This window comes from Hylobates moloch, unplaced genomic scaffold (assembly GCF_009828535.3).
Source record: "Hylobates moloch isolate HMO894 unplaced genomic scaffold, HMol_V3 SCAFFOLD_2, whole genome shotgun sequence".
Lineage (NCBI taxonomy): Eukaryota > Metazoa > Chordata > Mammalia > Primates > Hylobatidae > Hylobates > Hylobates moloch.
In genome coordinates this window covers 88,663,916-88,683,095 of record NW_026652277.1, presented here as the reverse complement: position 1 = coordinate 88,683,095, position 19,180 = coordinate 88,663,916, and the positions used below count along the sequence as shown (strand labels likewise).

At 36.6% G+C, this 19,180-nt stretch overlaps 1 protein-coding gene across 1 annotated transcript in view; it reads right to left on the bottom strand.

Annotated features, from left to right (window-relative positions):
* Positions 1–19,180, bottom strand: part of COL12A1 (collagen type XII alpha 1 chain) — a 149,467-nt gene that overhangs the window by 84,440 nt on the left and 45,847 nt on the right. The window contains exons 9-14 of the mRNA XM_058435132.1: positions 18,034–18,324; positions 17,231–17,833; positions 15,090–15,362; positions 11,808–12,080; positions 9,325–9,597; positions 102–374 (exon numbers count right to left, since the gene is read on the bottom strand). Coding sequence (XP_058291115.1) covers positions 102–374; positions 9,325–9,597; positions 11,808–12,080; positions 15,090–15,362; positions 17,231–17,833; positions 18,034–18,324 — 1,986 coding nt within the window. The remainder of the gene's footprint in view (positions 1–101; positions 375–9,324; positions 9,598–11,807; positions 12,081–15,089; positions 15,363–17,230; positions 17,834–18,033; positions 18,325–19,180) is intronic.

The following is a 19,180-nucleotide window of genomic DNA, read 5'->3' as shown; positions in this document are numbered from 1 at the left end:
GTAAAGAAAAAAAATTCAAGTGATTAAACTGCATGTCACTTGAGCTGATAACTATTGGGTAGCACCAACACACACCCAAACACACCCATAATGTTACCTACATTCAGTTGTGGCATCTCCAGTCAAAGGTTCTCCTTCTCCACTGCTGTAAGTGGCAAATACTGAAATTCTGTATTTGGTCTCTGGCTGCAGATTTTCTATCATAGTATGAATTGCATCTTCAGGCAGACTTTTCTCTCCAGTGTCAACATCATCATAAAGTGATTTCCATGAGACCCTGTAACCACGAACCATTCCTGGAGCAGATGTCCAATAAGCCCCAATTGATGTGTCAGTGATGTCTTTAGTAACTAAATCTTGAGGAGAACCACGTTCTAGAACAGAAATTAAAAGGGAATCTTTTTAAAAAATGTCTAGTAGGTATTTAAGTATTAATATACATTGATCCTGGTAGAGATTCTGACTTGCTGGACTCAAACTCAATTTGTCTAAAATTGCCCATTTCTTCTTTCTGAGTTGTCCATCCTATTCTGTCTGTGGAATAGATCGATGCAATAAAACTTTAGAATTCTATTTGATTCCTACCTCTTAACCTTGCCCTCATATGCCTAGTCAGATAATCTTGTCCTTCAGGACAAGATTGACATCCAAATTTGAAGGAGTATTTGTCCTTAAAAAAAAATTCCAAAGGAAAAAAATGTATCTAAGTCCCAGAATTTTATCACATTTTAGTCTGCCTTGTGACATGGCCCATTGTTCACAAACATCTTTATTTCCTTACCATGATCTTTTTGTCTCTGATCTAATTTAAATAAACTCAGTTTCAATGCATGATTTCCAACAACTGCAACAATCTCATATCACTTACAAAACTGAATTCCAACAACGGTTTCTTGGTGAAACTTTTATTTGCTCATGCAGTTTAAAATGTAGCAGTGCAAACTTCCAATATAGCTTAACCCTAACAAACTAAAAACAACCAATTCTTCTGGAAAACTTAAAAGTGATTAGTCACCAAAATAAAACATACCACTTGTTCTAGCTGATCAAAAACGTCTGCTACTAAATTTTGGCTCTTTCATTCAAAAAACATACAACCCAAGTGGAAAAATATGGAAACCTCAACTTAATAGGAGGCACAGATATCTTTCAATAAAACCCTCACTCTCCATATTTTAAATGTAAGATAAATATATACAGGTCACTTTATATTGTCTACCTTTACTAGGGTTTATGCCACAGTATGACGTAAATACAAAACTATCTGCTTCCCAGCATACGTTTTACCAGTAATTGTTGTATATTCATGCAAATGATATATAATGCTCTTACAAGAATTTTAAAAACTATTATTTTACTTAACTCGAAGAGTAAAAATGAATATCTTAAAAGCAGTCATAATTTAACAATTTTATTTCAACACAAAAAGTAAAGGTAACAATGAATGAAAAAGAAATCTAGGTGGACAAAAACCTATCATATATGGTGGATTTAGAGGGAAAAAATAAATGAAACGGAAGCTGGGCAGCCTACCAGACCCCAAGCCCAAATGGAAAATTCTAACTCCATTATAAATAACTTTAACTGCTGACAGCACATCTCATCCCTGGAAGGAAATTAGTTACATATTTCACTGGAACAAAGAATACTTATTTTTAAGAGCACATTGAATTTTTTCCCTCAGCTCTTGAGGCTAATTCCCATTTGAAAGTCTTCTTTAGCTGTCTTTACTATGTAAATGGTCATACACTTTTATATTTTCTCTACTTGGAATATAAAAGTACAATTTAAAACTGTTCGTTTTATTTGGTTTGGTTGTGGGTTTCTTTGTTTTGTTTTTTATTTGTTTTGATAATCGATATCCCAACAACTAGTCTCTAAGTTTTAAATGTACAGCACGTTTTTCCTTTGCTTGATATATACCATTTTCAATATGTGCCTTTTCCTCTAAATTTCCTAAATTGCAGTCAGGAACAGCTGTTGTGAAATGACCTTGCTTGAAAGCAATTTTGAATTTAAACGAGCTGCATTAACGATGTTTCAAAAAAGTATCAGACAAATAAGGTTAACTAGAATGTGGGAATTATCTTTCAAATTAACACTGGAGTAATTTTAAAATAATTTCAGCTTTTATTTTTCCCAAAGGTTTTGCTTCTCAACCTATTTTTCTTTCTACAGCACTAAATTTGTGACATTGTTTATTTCCATGACAACAGACATCAATCTCATAAACACAGGCTAATGATTTCACTGTGAGAAAAATAATAGGAAGAGAATTGTGGTTGAAGCAAAAATACATTCACAAAGATATTTCTGGGCTTAAAACAAAAGGATCTAAGATCACAAGACATGTCTCCCTATGGATTTTAATCAACTATTTTAACACTCTCAAGACTTGTAAAGCTATAAGAAAATACTAGTAAAATGCAATGAAGACCTTTCCCCAAGGTTTATCAATATCCTGAAAATAATCTACAACAGCACTTTTTAAGATGCAAATTAAAAATCAACTAAAAAATATTTTTAAGCTCTAATTAATGGCATGACAACACTATTTTGAGTGAACACTGAGTAAGTTCTCAATCTCAGAAGAAAACTCACTAAAAATTGTAGTTTCTGCCTGTGGTATGTAAAGGCAGGCACTGTCACTACAACATTCCATGTTAGTGACATAGCAACATAGACTCCAAAGAAAGGAGAAAGATAGTTCAATCGAGACACCACAATTGAGAAGATAAACTGCTTCATATGGGTTTCTTACATGTCAATCAGTCAGTTTGATAAGAATATTCCTAAATATTAAATCTATACTGCTCCCCAAACACATTGATAATTTTTTTTAGGGAGGAGGGCTGAGTATTCTATCTGTTACATTACAACCAGGAATTTTGAGAAGAAGTTGTACTCACGACAAGTAAATGTATAGCCCTTGAATTTTTAAAAAATGAGATCTTGGTTTGGCCAAACATTAGATTACCAAAAAATGAAGCAAGTGGATTGCACCCTGTGGTACAGTTGGCAGGATGGAAGCTGGCAAGTAGCCGAACCGGCCTTGGGGCCAGGTGTGCAACCATCTGAGCAGATCACCAACAGGCTATGTCACCTCCTGGGGCCTTGGGGCCCTCAGCAGCAAAATAACTGGACTGGACTTGAACCGATAAACAGAATTGCCTGAAAAAACAAAGGCTGGACCCTACCCGAATCAATTAAATTGGAATATTTGGGGATGCACCTAAGTACTGGTGCCTTCTAGACATCTTTTAAATCTGCCCTGTGATTCCAAAACCTCTACAATTCTTTATTCTTTCCCTCTTTTTGCTCTTCTTTCTACTTCTCCTCTCTGAGATCTAGAGAAGCATTTATTCGGGAGGTGTGCTGGGTCAGTGTGGGAAGGAACCTCAAATCTGCTTTCACATAGAAATGGTGCTTCTTCAAAATAAAGACAGGTATGGTGAAAGTAAACTGGTCAAAATCATTACACACATGATGCTCTGTAGGACTGCTGGGTGGCTTGTATTTTGTGTGGTTATATTGCCATGTACAGAAAATCACTGCTTTAGGTGGCAAAATAATCTCAAGGCTGACCCTCAGAGAACAGAGGAGACGATTTAAGCTTTTCATCACATCTCCATGGACACATGTGGGATGCTCACTGCTCTCTTCTCCCCTCCATCCTGTCTCAACAGGAAATGGCTCTGAACACACGCATGCCTCTTATTGAAGAGCTGAGTACATTTTCACATGAATGAAGTTCTAAATGATACCTTAGCAAGGCATTTACTTGGTTCAATACATTGTCATTTTTGTCCTGAATCTGAGGAGCTCCAGACATCAGTAACCACAGGAAGAAATTATCTGACTTGTTTTGGTTTAGTTTCATTATATTGGGTTTAGGCAAGAGTCCCTTTTTAGAGTACCTAAGAGGGAATAGGAAAGAGAGAGGGGGGAGAAGAACGTAAAGATGTCAGAAGACCAGTCTGTAGGCTATCTCTAGGAGAGGTTACTGCTCCTCAAAAGGGGAAGGCGTAGAAACAGTGGCAGTGAACAGAAAGCAACCCTAGTAAACTTTTTGCCATGTAGTCACTACCTTTCCCTGAACCTAGATCTACTTTTGCTCTAGCAGAGGCCCCCTCCCTTCTGAGGTCCTTCTCTTTCTTCTGTTCCCCAAGATTTACAAATATGTGTCTTATGGTACTGGGGTTTGTTTAGGGTTTTTTTGAATAATATTTATTCTCATAGTGCTTGCTGTCTTCTGTTCTGGATATATGCCTGTGCTCTCTCTATTAATTTTATCTCTGGTAATAGAAATTCTGGCAATCATTTCAAACAAGTCATCATCTATAATGATGATATTCCTTTATTACCATTCCTTTGATTCTATCTTGACAGTTTTCCCTTACACCTTATTCTTCCTAGTATAGTACCAGTATAGGTATAAATGTCATAAGTTTAAAGGTATAAAACTCTATCAGGTTTTGAAATTTGGCTACTCAGCATTTCTGTCCTTATTATAAAACATAGTTACATCTATTCAAAAGCCATTTCTCTAGTGTGTGCTTGCATGTATCTCTGTGTGCTGCTGTGGGAAGTAATTCAGACAGGTCTACTTCTCATGATCTGAACATCCTGAAGGGGTTGATTCCTACACTGCTTTTTTTCCACATACCAAGCCAAAGAACTAATGCCTCATTTAAGTAACTTTCCTATGTTTCCTTACCCCTTTTCCATTTTCTTTCTGAAAAGCAAATTATCATCCAATTCAAACATAATTATAGCACAAATTAGCCAATGATAAATGAAAAATTAATCATCATGAAATAAAACTGTATTTCATCTTATAGATTGTTCCAGCCAGCTTTCACTGAGTTTCACATACCACTTTCAAAAATAGAAGTTAAATTGAAAATGTAATGTAAACTCTCTTCTAAATCAATTTGTCTTTTCCATTAGAGCTCAGCTCAAAAGTCATCCAACTTTCCACAGCAATACAGAAGACCTGCTTCTGGATAACGCTCATGTGGAAATACATTTGATTTACAACCAATGAATTAGAGCCACCATTCCAAAGGACAAAGTTCACTATTGATAAGTTAGCTCAGTTACTTTAAGCTATACACAGTTTTTAAAAACATCTTAACAATTAAATTACTATTCAACTTCAAAGTCGGCTTAAGCGAAAAAGTATTTCTTCCATAATTATTACCTCTCCACATTGACTTCAATTTTTATCTGACAAGCAATTAATTCACAGAAAAAGGAAATAGAAATTACTGTTTGGTGACTGTGCTAAAGTTCCCTGGCAACATCAGAATTATTATGCCCAGAATGTATGATTTTTCAAATTATGAGACAGCAGTAAACCAGGGAAAACACAGAGGCCTTGTTTAGTCCATCTTTAAGGGGCCCACGTTACTCAACATCATGCAGAATTCCTGAGATGTGCTAAAAACCTCATTGTAACAAAATGTCAACTGAATACACTTGGTTTGATCTGTAGGAAGCCATTCATATCTAGGACATTAGCAGGTTGCTACAGCAACTGAAACAAAGGAAATTCTAAAAAGTCATATTTTCTGTGGCCAAAAAACAACACTCAGAAATTTAACAAGAAAACATATTATTCTCAAACTGAAATAAGCGTTCATTTGTGGTAAATCTCTGAATTAAAATGGGCATTATTTATTGAGAGGTTTATAAAAACAGATTTTCCTCCAAGCACTAACAGCGGCAATTAAAGGTTCTTTCAAGACTTGAAGTGAAATTACATATACATTAGTGTTTTTGTAATTATATTGTCTAACTGCTCTAATAACAACAACAGGGGAAAAAAACAATGTAAATCAAACCTAATGATGTGTGCTCACATTCCTCTGAAGTTTGGATCTGAAATACTAATAAACTCTGCCTTTGTGATTCTATTGCATACAGTACTATAGCCAACCATGAACTTCCCCAACGCCAGTGCTAATAAATCTCTCTTCCAGCAACAGGAGAATTTTCTGATCATTGGCTGCATTTCAAAAAAAGTACTAGGAAACAGATTCAAGTTAGGGATGGTTGTAGACCACACTACACATTTTTTTTAAAATACAAAACAACAACTTTCTTTCCTTTTGAATTGAAAGTCATAATGCATTTGAGGTAATCTATAAGATGTCCAGCCTACAGAATGCTCCTGCCGGCTGACACCATGCCTCTGGATAAAGGAAACATTCCTTCAAGTTCTGCTCTTACCACCTCCTCTCCCAAGAGAAAAACAGATTAGAAAAACAGCAGCCCTCAAAAGCAGTTGCCTGGCTCTGTTTCTGGGCTTTCCACTCCCTGCATTTACCATCATATCCTATTCCTGTATATGGTATGTGGATTTGGCTGAGTTAATACAATAAAATGAAATGGAATAACCAGGGGCAAAAATCTCCTATTATTTTCATTTAGTCACAACTATGCTTTCACATATTTGTCAATTTTACCACACATAATGCAATAGGATAAATATGTTAACAAAATCAGGCTGGAGGCCCTTCGGTAATCCTTCACTGCAGTAAAGCGCTTTAGCGTAAATGAACAAAATGTCCATTGTAAATTATTACAATTTAGTTAGGAATTAACTGTATTTTTTTAAGCAAACTTGCAAATTATCTAGCTTTCCTTCTTCTCGGGAAATAGAAAACAATAGCTTTTAAAATTTATTTTACTATCTATGTGTTTCCCTTAGAGATTGTTTCTGATCAAAGACACGTGCGTGTGCGTATACTCACACATGCGTACAAGCTGATAGGTTTTCGATACCACTTGTGAAGGGCTATAATATTATAAACAATTGAGCAATACATCTGGCTTACAAAAGTCACGGCCTAGTAGAATGTGCTTCCTGTAAAATTAAAAAGTACATTTTGTTAAATACAATTTGTAATATATTATTCTTGGCAAAAATGCCTTAATTTTTAGAATTGATAAGATTTTTACTGAGGGCAAATATATTTTTAAAAGCAAGAAAGCACAAATGAATACCAGAAGGTTAAAAGGCACAACCAGAAGAAAAACTATTAAATTATTTCCAAGATACTCCTTATGAAGAAGAAATGTTCACAAATACAGTCTATCCTGTAAAGAATAAAGAGTGAAAGTTTGTCTTCTAAAAAAATCTTATGAACAACCTATGTTAAAAGATTGTGGAAAGCATATGGAGAAACAGAACTTCAAAAGGTCCAAAGGACAAATTTCTTCAAAATTCTGGATGTTGCCCCAGATTGTAAGGATCACATGCTTTTTGTTGTTTGGATTATGTCTGTGTATTTAAGGCAATTTCTGTTTCTACTATTTTTTTCAAAACTTTTGTGTTACCAATTATATTTGAAATACTAAAGCTATACAGTTGACAACATGGGTTTGCGCTGTGAGGGTCCACTTATATGCCGATTTATTTCAACCAAACGCAGATGAAAAATACAGTATTCACAGGATGCGAAACCCACCTATATGCAGGGGGCCAACTTTTCACATACACAGGTTCCCTAGGGCGGACTGCGGGACTTGAATATGAGAGGACTTTGGTATATGCAGGGGATTTTGGTATATGCAGGGGTTTGGGAACCAATCTGCAGCCCCCAACCCTGAGTATACCAAGAGGCTTTTAGATATCAGATCTAAAGTTAATAAGCTATGTCCTCTTGATGAATTTTGTAGACATACAGTATTTTACAGTTTCCAATGAATTTCACTTACATTCTCCCATTTGATCTCAACAATAACTCTGGGAAGAAAGAGGGAGGATAATCATCCCTTCTTTATAGATGAATAAACTAAGGCCCAGAGGGGTTAAAGGTTTACTCCAGGTCACACAGCTAAGTAGTACAACTAGGACTCTTCTAGTTGTAAGTACTTTACACACTGGTATTTAATCTTTCATTTAAATCTTTTTCTAGAAACAGATTTCATGGACTATGGAAATTTAACTCTTGATCACTATTATTATTTTTTTTTTTTTTTGAGATGGAGTTTCATTCTTGTTGCCCAGCCTGGAGTGCAATGGTGCAATCTCGGCTCACTGCAACCTCCGCCTCTCAAGTTCAAGCGATTCTCCTGCCTCAGCTTCCCAAGTAGCTGGGATTACAGGCATGCACCACCATGCACAGCTAATTTTTGTATTTAGTAGAGACAGGGTTTTACCATGTTGGCCAGGCTGGTCTCAAACTCCTGACCTCAGGTGATCTACCCGCCTTGGTCTCCCAAAGTGCTGGGATTACAGGCGTGAGCCACTGCGCCTGGCCAATCACTACTATTTAGATTAGTATTTTTTATTTATTTGTTTTTCATTCTTAAGTCTTGAAGTTCTAAGAACTGCCTATTGCATGTCCTGTCTCACTAATTACAATATCTACAACCTTCCAAGCTCCTGGAGCCATCAACTTTGATGGATATTTTGCTTAGTCGCTGTGATTTCATATTAGAAGATACTTCAGATTCATTTTCTTCCTATAATCATTTAAAGTAAGTCATATAAAATATAATGATAAAGAGAAGGAAAGCTATTGCTGATGGTCCATGTAGGCCCCCAATTATAGGACTGAGTCAACATCATGGGATTTTTAGCATTACAATCCATTCTCATTGCGGTTCAATTAAATTTGTATTTTCTCTCCCTTACATTATTCACTTAGTAGCTGTGGTGAGTGAAACCTAAGCTGTGATTATATCTCAAAACATCCAAAAAAATATAAAGGCCTCTGACAATTAATTCTAAAGAACCAAGGAAACTGCTCCAGTCTTGTTGATGTTTCTTACTAAGTACTTTATCGCAATCACTTTGAACATTTAATACAGAACGTAATTTCAGAAATCACTTAGAAAACAAATAGAAACTTGGATTCTTATATTTCTTGAGTTTTATGCATGGTGAATGAAAAGAGCACTTGAATGGAAGTCAGAAAATGGCTCTTATCTGGATCTGAAAGATAGAACTAGTTGCATAAACTTGGGCAATCCAACCTTTTTTCACAGATGTTTCCCAAGGTCCCTTCCCGCTCTGAATGTCATACACCTATTCTCCTTTTAACCAACCCATGGAACTATAAACACATTTATTTGGCCTTATTATGCATCCAGCTCCCCAAGGCACTTCTTAATCAAGTTTAATTCTTTCGGTTGCTTACATTCTACATCTCTGAATAACAGACAGCTTTATGGTTATTTGTTTTTCAATATACAATCTTTTTAAGAGAAAGGATTGCACACTTCTAGATTCATTCTCTGAAAACGTTAAGCTTCCTAGAGGCAGCGCCACAAACAAGTTCCTGGATTTTCAGAAAATATGACGGTAATTACCTTCAAGTGTTGTTCCTTCACCAAAGAGGGCATCTCCAGCCCCAGACGCATACAAGGCTGTCACAGATAAGGCGTATTGTGTCCCTTCCTTCAATCCCTGCAGCACCGTATTGGTTGTATCTCCCCTCACAGTGACCTCTTGAGTTTCACCCCCTGCCACTGGGGTATATGTGATGAGATACTGTTTCACTTTTCCTGGTGCCCCACTCCAAGATAATTTCATAGTAGACGTCGTAGGGTCAGAAACTCTTAAGTCTCTTGGATTCCCTCTAACTTCATTAAAAAATGACAACATCATCAAAACCCATTATTTAATAAAATGACTTGAAAAACACTTTGTTACTTTACTTATGCATGTGCACTACATCAAAGTTATATCCTGGGTGAGACTATGACAATTTTAACTGTTGACTAGCCAACAAAGCTTAAGCATCTCTAAATCAGACCCTATATGTTAGTAAAAACAAGGGGAAAGATATCCAGTCCCTTTTCTGTGTTTACAAAGGTTAAAATCTTCCATGTAAAATCTTTCATGTTAGAATATTTCCTATAAAATAGTTTCCCTGTATTTCCTTAAAAGTGGAACAAAGCACTATAAAATATATACAGTTGATTAGTATTACAACGCAAATTTTAATTCCTTTAAGAAATCTTCAGTAAAAACAGTTAATCAGTGTAATGCTATGAACATCTAAAGGTAACACCCAGGAATTAATTCTGATATAATAAAAATGATAAATTATAAACATATTGCTTTCCCTAGGGGGAAAAAAGTAAGAGAAAAAACAGCTAAGTGAGACCGAGCCTTGGGTACAAATCCTGAGGGACCACCCATCCTTTGTAGCTGTGATGTCTGCTACCTCATGACTTTCTTTGTAGATTGGTCATGTCCTCTTTGAAGGTTCCTAAGGAACCCTATGTCACTCTCCACCGAGCATATAAAAGCCAGCTAGTTTTACTCCAGAAAATAGAAAGATAAAGAGGTATTGGGTCACATTATGGTGTGCAGCAAAGAGCCCTAGACCCTCAGCAAGACAGAAAACCAATGAAGTAGTCACACTTCACCAATGGAAGCGAGGAGGAAGAAAGCAGGTAAAAAGAGAAAGCCTCTACAGCAGAAGAGGCTAATGAGCTAGGTTGCAGGGGGAAGAGAGGAGAGTGAAGCAGTGAAAGGAGGAAGAGAGATGCAGTGGGAGGAGGGAGAGAGATGCAGTGGCAGGAGGGAGAGTGATGCAGTGGGAGGAGGGAGAGTGATGCAGTGGGAGGGAGGGCAGTGGGCGGTGGGAGCGTGATGCAGTGGGGGAGGAGGGAGACGAATGCAGTAGGAGTGGGGAGAGTGATGCAGAGGGAGGGAGGGCAGTGGGACAGAGAAGGATGACGCAGACCAAGAGATAATGGATACTCCTTGTAAATGTCTGCAGTAGGACAGTAAAATCCACAAACTCAGATTCACCATTTATTAGCTGTGTGGTCTTGATTTATTATTTAATTTCCTCAGCCTCAATTCTCTTATAAAGCTGAGATGATGATATTAATAACATAAAGTCTATGCAGAGATTAAACAAAATATATGAAAAGCTCTTTGTACAGAACCTGACACCAGACAGGTACTCAGTAACTTTTCATTATTGCCAACGTGTTTTTGGCATTATTACTGCTATTTTAAAAACATTAGAGCTAGGAAATAAAATGAAAAACTATGAATGCCTTACTTTTCCCCCAGTGAAATCACATATTAAACATTAATAATTTCAACAAACATCAGAATGTATACTGGGATCCTAATCATCCCATTTAAAGAAAAACAAGTTAATGTTTAAAAATCTTTCTTAAGAAGTAAAATACAATCTATTTTAATGGTGCATAGCAGTTTGATTTTTAATTCTTAGTTATCCTTCAATTCACACTAAAACATTTAATAATATTATTTTTAAAAGACTATTGAGACTATATCCTAGCATTTAAATTCTATTGACACAAGGCCAGGCGTGGTGGCTCACGCCTATAATCCCAGCAATTTGGGAGGCCATGGCGGGCAGATCACCTGAGGTCAGGAGTCTCAGACCAGCCTGGCCAACACGGTGAAACCCTCTTTCTACTAAAAATACAAACATTAGCTGGGTGTAGTTGCACGTGCCTGTAATCCCAGCTATTTGGGAGGCTGAGTCAGGAGAATCACTTGAACCCAGGAGGCAGAGGTTGCAGTGAGCCGAGCCACTGCACTCCAGCTTGGGTGACAGAGAGAGACTCTGTCTGAAAAAAATTAATTAATTAATTAGTTAATTAAATCTATTGACACAAGTAAACAATGTCATGATTAAGTAAAAAAAAAAATTTAAACTTAAATCTAAAAGGACTATGGTCTAACATACTCAAATAATTGAAACAAAGTGTCTCATGAGTTTTTTATCTGGATACTTGTCCCAATTTTCCCCTCTAGTCTGAGTTTGGTTGTCACCATATGATAAGCATATTTCCTCTACCTTCTTCAGTGGCTGCATTTCCAGTTAATGGAGTACCAGGTCCTGAGAAATATTCAGGAATTACAGATACTTCATATTTTGTGTCTGGAATCAAGTTCTCCAGCGTTCTCCTCCTCTGGTTGGGTGGGGTGGTAACTTCTCTGCTTTCTCCACCAGCAACTGGTCTATATATAATTCGATATCTTAAAACTCTCCCTGGAGCTTGAGTCCAAGTAATTTTAAAACTATCTGTAGTCTCATCTGTCACCTTTAGGTTTCGAGGTGCTCCTTTTACTGAAATAAAAAAGGAAAAATAGATTTTAAAACATAAATTGACTGACTTTATATGAAAAATACAAAAATTAATTTTTTATTACTAAATTATACCATTTCTCTAAAGAAATCCATGAGCAATTTATTTGCAAACATCCTGGTTTCTGTATTCATTTAGCCAGAGATTAACTAAATTCTGAAACAGCAAATATGAATTCTACAATATCCAGAAAGAAACTAAGTACTGTTAATTTTTTAATTACATAAAGATGTATATAATAGTAAACTTTTAAAATAATAAATATTCTATCAAATGCTAAATGTATACTGCTATAAACTTCAAGAATAAAAACAATTCATTTCTTTGAATATAAGCAGCTAAGACTTTCACTCTTACTACATTTTCTCACGAAACTAGCAAAATAACACCTGACACCCAGCTCTACCATATCAACCCCCCAACAAAACCATCTCATCCAGTCAGTCCCACACTAACTTTTTATCTGTATAGTCATTTGACTTGGAGAATAATTGGACCATACATAGGATGGAACAAGCAGAGAACAGGTACTTAATGAATGCTCATTAGATCTACATCTTGAAGCTAAGATGCACTATGGGTAACACCCACAGACTCATAATTTTAAATGCATTTTTCATTATGCCCAAATGAGAACATCATTTGGTTTTGTGTTTAGTAAACATGTTTAAATGACCTTCTTGCTCAGTGGGGCCAACTGTCTATATAGACAACATATTCAGGAAAGATGAACTAAAGGTCTTTGTCTTCTCAGTCCCCTGGGGTGAAAGCCTAGCACAACATGCCTGGCAAGTAACACACAGACATTTAGAAGTTTACTTAAATATTCAACACATCAATAGATCACTCCAGGGAGAAAGAAAGGAAGGAAGTATATTTCTCTAGAAGAGAAAGGAAGGAAGTATATCTCTCCAGGAAAGAAAGAAATGGTAGTTGGCCAACTTACACCCATGATTCATTTTGTATTGGAAGGAAAAAGATTAAACAAGTCAGAACAAATCAGCAGATAGACTGGTGGGTTGGAATCCTAGCTCTGAAGCTTAATAGATATGTAATTCTGAGCTGCAGATTATCCTAGCAGCAAAACATGACTATTTATAGGATTATTTAAGTGGTTAAATGAGATAATCTATGGAAAACATTTAGCAGAGCACCTGACACATAGCAGGAGCTCTATAATTGTTAGCTTAATGAAAGTATTACATTGGAAACTTTCTTATCAACTAAAGAAAATTTAAATCCCAGATTCCATTACAGACAATATAACTGAAAAGACTTTACCAGACTCCATTGTAGTAGCCCAGTGACCAAAAACTAGAGTGTGTATGAATGGAGTGACTTCTACTCAAAAACCCTGAGACAAGTCCTTTCTTGAGACAGATTTCCCATTCCCCTCCCAAAATGCTGAAAAGAAAGGGTCAGGGTCATCGAGCAGCAGTGTGGGCATTACAGGAAAAGCATCAGAAACTCAGAAATATCTGAGTATGGCCTTCTCCCTTATATGACCACAAAAGTCATAAGATGAAAGGACTTCTTAGACCATTTAGTTTATGTGATGGCCTTCAGGAAGAAATATACCTAAACCATGCAAAAAAAAACAAAAAAAAAAGAAAAATAGCAATCTTATCTGAAAAATGTTTCAGAGAAGAAAGATTCTCTAGCTTTTATCAGTATAGTATGCCAATGTGCACCATCCCTGTCAGCAAATACTTCTTTATAACTATCTTAAATTACTCACACTATTCTTTCAGGGTCTTTACCTCCTATTCCCAGTCAAAAGAGGAAAGAACAATTGACATCTATTGTGATACTTTGCTATGCTTATGTTAAAGAATAATTGGCTTGCCTTAGTCTTCCGCTGACCAACTTACATTGGTGCCTTAAATGTCAAACATAACAAAGTGTATCCAAATATATTCAACTCTATCCAGTAAGGAGTACACATGTAAACAAGTACTGCTTAAAACATTTGGCAAAATGTGCACACCATGTTCATAGCAGCAATATTCACAAAAGGTGGATGCAGCCCAAATGTCCACTGATGAATGGAGATACACAAAATGTGAAGCAGGGCGCCATGCCACACGCCTGTAGTCCCAGCTACTCAGGAGGCTGAGGCAAGAGAATCATTTGAGTCTAGGATTTTGAGGCCAACCTGGGTAACATAGTAAGAACCCCATCTTAAAAGATATGTGGTGTATACATACAGTGGAATATTATTCAACCGTAAGTAGAGAGGGCATTCTGACACACGCTACGACATGGATCAACCTTGAGAACGTTTACTAAGTGAAATAATCCCGGCACAACAAGACAAGTACTGAAAGATTCCTCTCAAGTGAGGTAGTTAGAGCAATCAAATTCCTAGAGACAGAAAATAGAATGGTGGTTTCCAGGAGTAGAGGGAAGGAGGGAATGGGGAGTTATTGCTTAATGGGTACAGAATTTCAGTTTTGCTAGTTCTAAAGATGGATGGTGGTGATGGTAGCACAACAAGGTGAATGTACTTAATGCCACTAAAATGTGCACTCAAAAAATGGTTACAATGGTAAATATGTTATGTATATTTTACCACAACTTTTTAAAAAGAATAAATTGATAATATACTTATTACCTATATATACACATATATATTTGCCATAACTCTGTAAGTACAGTAAACAATTTCAGAATGATTTAAGACATGATATTCCTGAAATGTGGGACCAAAAAAGATGGATAAGCAGTATTTCAAAAGTTAATTCCATAATTATCAACAGTTCTCTAGGTCTCTTAACTTCAAATTCATCAAAAGAAGTCTAAGGTTTTTTACTTAAAAGTTATTTTTCTCTTTTTAAAAAGATTTATGAAAAGCTGTCTTGTAAAGATGCCAAATCTTACAAAGGCATTGGCAATTCTGAACTATAAAGCAGATGGTTGTTACAAACTGTAACTTTGTCGTGCAATAAATGATTCATTTTTGAAAAACAGTGGCAGAAACCCCATCACACCTTCTTCGGTGGTCTCCTCTCCAGCTAAGGGAATGCTGAAGCCATCCTCATACTCCGCAGTCACATTGACCAAATACAGGGTCTCTGGCTTCAAGTTGCTGAGAACAACACTGGTGCTCGATGCTGGCTCCACCACAGTGACCTCATCATCCCCAGTCGCTTCCTTGTAGGTGATATGATATGAAAAAACATTTTCTCCAGCTGGAGACCAGTTGGTTTTGAAACCATAAGAAGTCACTTCTGAAAAACTAAGATCCTTTGGAGGGACATAAGCTATTAAAAAAAAAAAAAAGACAGTTAAAAATGTTTGAATCTATAAAACAAAACAGTAACCAATATTTCAATGTTTATTAAATGGCTTACATTAATTTGGGAGAATGGTGCTCATTGAGACTACTGTACTGAGTACCTCATCTACATTTGACCATGGAGAGAAAGCCCCCCACAACTTACAACCCAACAAGAGATCTTGATTATTCACCTTGACTATCCATAATACTAACTTCTATTATTTAAGTGACTGATTAAATTTGAATGTGAATTTTGAGATTCTTAAAGCAGTAGTAATAGGATGGCCTTGCCCACAATTGGAATATTTAAACCATAGCAGGCCTAAAATGAACCACCTACATTTTCCCATTCATCCCTGGTACTTGGATATTAACCTTTGGTGGTTTGCAGACAAATATTTCAAAGTAAAAATTAAGGAATTTTTCCCAACAACAAAATATTTATTAAACTTAGCAGTTATTAAACTAAATCATAGAAAGAGACAACATTTAACACATACAGTTAATCCTTAGGGGGCACACAGTCAAAATAGAGAAACGAGAGAATGCAACGTTATTAACAACCAAAAAAAAAAAAAAGCAGGAAGGGCATGGGGGCTAACGCCTATGATCTCAGCACTTTGGGAGACTGAGGCAGGTGGATCACCTGAGGTCAGGAGTTCAAGAACAGACTAGCCAACATGGGGAAACCCCGTCTCTACCAAAAAAATGTATATATATAAATTAGCCAGGTGTGGTGGCACATTCCTGTAGTTCCAGCTGCTAGGGAGGCTGAGGTGCGAGAATTGCTTGAACTGGGGAGGCAGATATTGCAGTGAGCATAGATTGCACCACTGTACTCCAGCCTGGGTGACAGAGTGAGACCCTGTCTAAAAAACAAACAAACAAACAAAAAAACAGCAACAACAAAAAAAGCAATACATAGGAAAGCCAACTGCCAACTGAGTGAAAGTGATAGCATGATAGTGCTAGGACAGTTACAGTTTAGGAAGGCTTAATGAAAAAGATGGGACTTTTTATTATTATAATACTTTGAGTTCTGGGGTACATGTGCAGAACATGCAGGTTTGTTACATAGGTATACATGCGCCACGGTGGTTTGTTGCACCCATCAACTCGTCATCTACATTAGGTATTTTTCCTAATGCCATCCCTCCCCCAGCCCCCCAACCTTCCTATAGGTCCTGGTGTGTGATGCCCCCACCCCTCCCTGTGTCCATGTGTTCTCATTAGTCAACTCCCACGTATGAGTGAGAACATGCAGTGTTTGGTTTTCTGTTCTTGTGTTAGTTTGCTGAGAATGATGGTTTCCAGCTTCATCCATGTCCCTGAAAAGGACACAAACTCAAGGGATGGGACTTTTAACTAAACATTGAAAAGTAGATCAGGTAAATGAGGAAAATTCCAGATGTGACAAATGATGCACAAAATGATTCAGGAAAGGAAATGCATAAAAAGAATCCAAAGGTGCAGGACTATATTCTCATCACCTTTGAGTTGAAGGACCCAGCTCAGTATCCAGCACATAGTGAACACTCCATACATGGGATTTGGATTGTAAATGACACATACATATGATAAAACTTGTTCCTAAACCTGCTTGAGGATCAGGAACAGAAACATCTCATGACTCTTATGAGTAAAGAGCTTTTTCACCAACTAAAATATGATCCATATCCAGGAGAAAGTCATATCTCAGAGCTAAGTAAACTAAGTTCAATAGTTTTCAATAACATAGGAAAGTTACTTTTTCTTGTCTATAAAAAGAATTGAAGAAGAATATTATCCAGTTTTAGAACCAAAAATGCTTTGTTCATGAAGAAATAACTTTTACTCTCAAAGTCTACTAACCTTTCTTCTTTATAGCTGCCAATTCTTGCTCAATTCTAAGGCAGATAGACTGCGTGAGTTCAAAAGATATCCTCTGAAAAGCATCAAAATCTTCCACTGTGAACACATGGGTCTCTGCAGGAGGAGAGGCAATAGCTTCCAATTCTGAGCGAACGGCATCCTTCACACCAACTGCGAAGATTTCAACATCTGAATTCCTTAGTTTTATCGCAGGATCTCTGAAAGCATCTGATGATTTCCCATCCGTGATAAGAATCATGACCTTTGGCACATTGCTTCTTGATCCCTTGTTAGGCACAAATATTTTCTCTCTGACATAAGTCATTGCTTTGCCAGTATTCGTAGATCCTCCTCTGTAAGGGAAGGTGTTTATTGCTTCAATTATATCTTCAACTTTGGTGAATTTTTTCAGAGTGAACTCAGTATGAGGATCCCGGCTGTACTGGACAAGACTAATCTGGACCCTATTTGGTGAAATTTCAAAACTTTTTACAAGAACTTCCAAAAAGGCTCTAACTTTAACAAAGTTTGCAATCCCAATGCTATAGGAGCCATCTACCAAAAACACAATATCTGCTTTTATATCCACACCACGTGAGCATTCTGTAAAGAGAAAAAAAGTACATTAAAATTCAATACATATTAATCATTAAAATACACGTATAGAGCTTTCTTAGTAAGTGTGCTTCTTAAAAAAAAAACTATTGCAAATATTTCTTTCAAAACTGAGTCCAAACAAGTAAGGCATTCTGTCAAACAGATCTTCACATATTCCAAACACAATGATGCACACATTAACTTACCCACTTGAACTTTCATTGGCTGAGTCTTCTCCATTATTGAAATGGGTTCACTGGATGTCATTCCCTTCATGGCGGAAACACTGATCTGGTATTCTGTGTCTGCTGAGAGGTCGCGAACACTGAGCGTGGTTGTCTGAGGCCCCACACTCAGAGCGTGTTGTCGGCTTCCTGCGGTCATTGGTGTGAGGATGACTTTGTAGCCAGTCACTGGACTAGGAGATGGATTCCAATTTAGCTTAATATATTTTGAAGAGACTTCCATGGCAATCAAATTTGAAGGAGGCTCAACAACTAAAAAGTTACAAGCAGACAGTGATTAATAACAGTGAGATGTAGCCTTACTAATTTGGTCTTTAGGTTTGGACCTTCAAATCTCCTTATTCAAATTAATCCTGAATACATTGAAAAGAGTTGCCCAATACCCTCCTCAGTCCCTAGTTTCACATGTCCCTATCAAACCAAAAGTGGTTCAACACTTGGCTTTTAGTCAAATTGCTGAGAAGTTAATGGAATAAGAAAGTATTTGGAAGAAATTAATGTTGGGACATCTCATGCCTAATTCTTCTCTGAAACCAAGATTGCCATTCTGGTTTTGGTATTCACTCATTGTCTTCATCCTCAAGTACCAAAGTAGGCACTTGATAAATATTTGTTAAATCAATGCTTCATTCAATTCTTTAGGGAATTTTTCTCTCTTAATAACATCATAAAAGTGTAATCTTTAAAAGATACTTTATAATATGCCAAGAAAGAAAAAGCATTTAGTAGTTCTTAAATGACAGGCTCTTATAATTTTAAACAATTTTATTTTCACTAGTTTCAGGGTAAGAAAAAAGTTCAACTATGTTCACAGTGCCACCAAACAGAGGGGAAACAATGGCTTATAACATGCATATTGACACATGCATATCAATCCTCTAAAAACCGGTGAGCCTTACTCAACATGGAACATAGTCATGTATTTGACAGTTAACATAAAGTATTTTAAGATATTTCAGACAATATTAAAATTCTGGATTTGTCAATGGAATCGACTTCCCAGAAGATATAGTTATAATTTTTTACAAATCAACCTGCAAGAAGTGTGTGTAAAAACAGGCCCAAATTTACACATCACCTCCTCAAAAAAGCAATCAGATGTAGGACA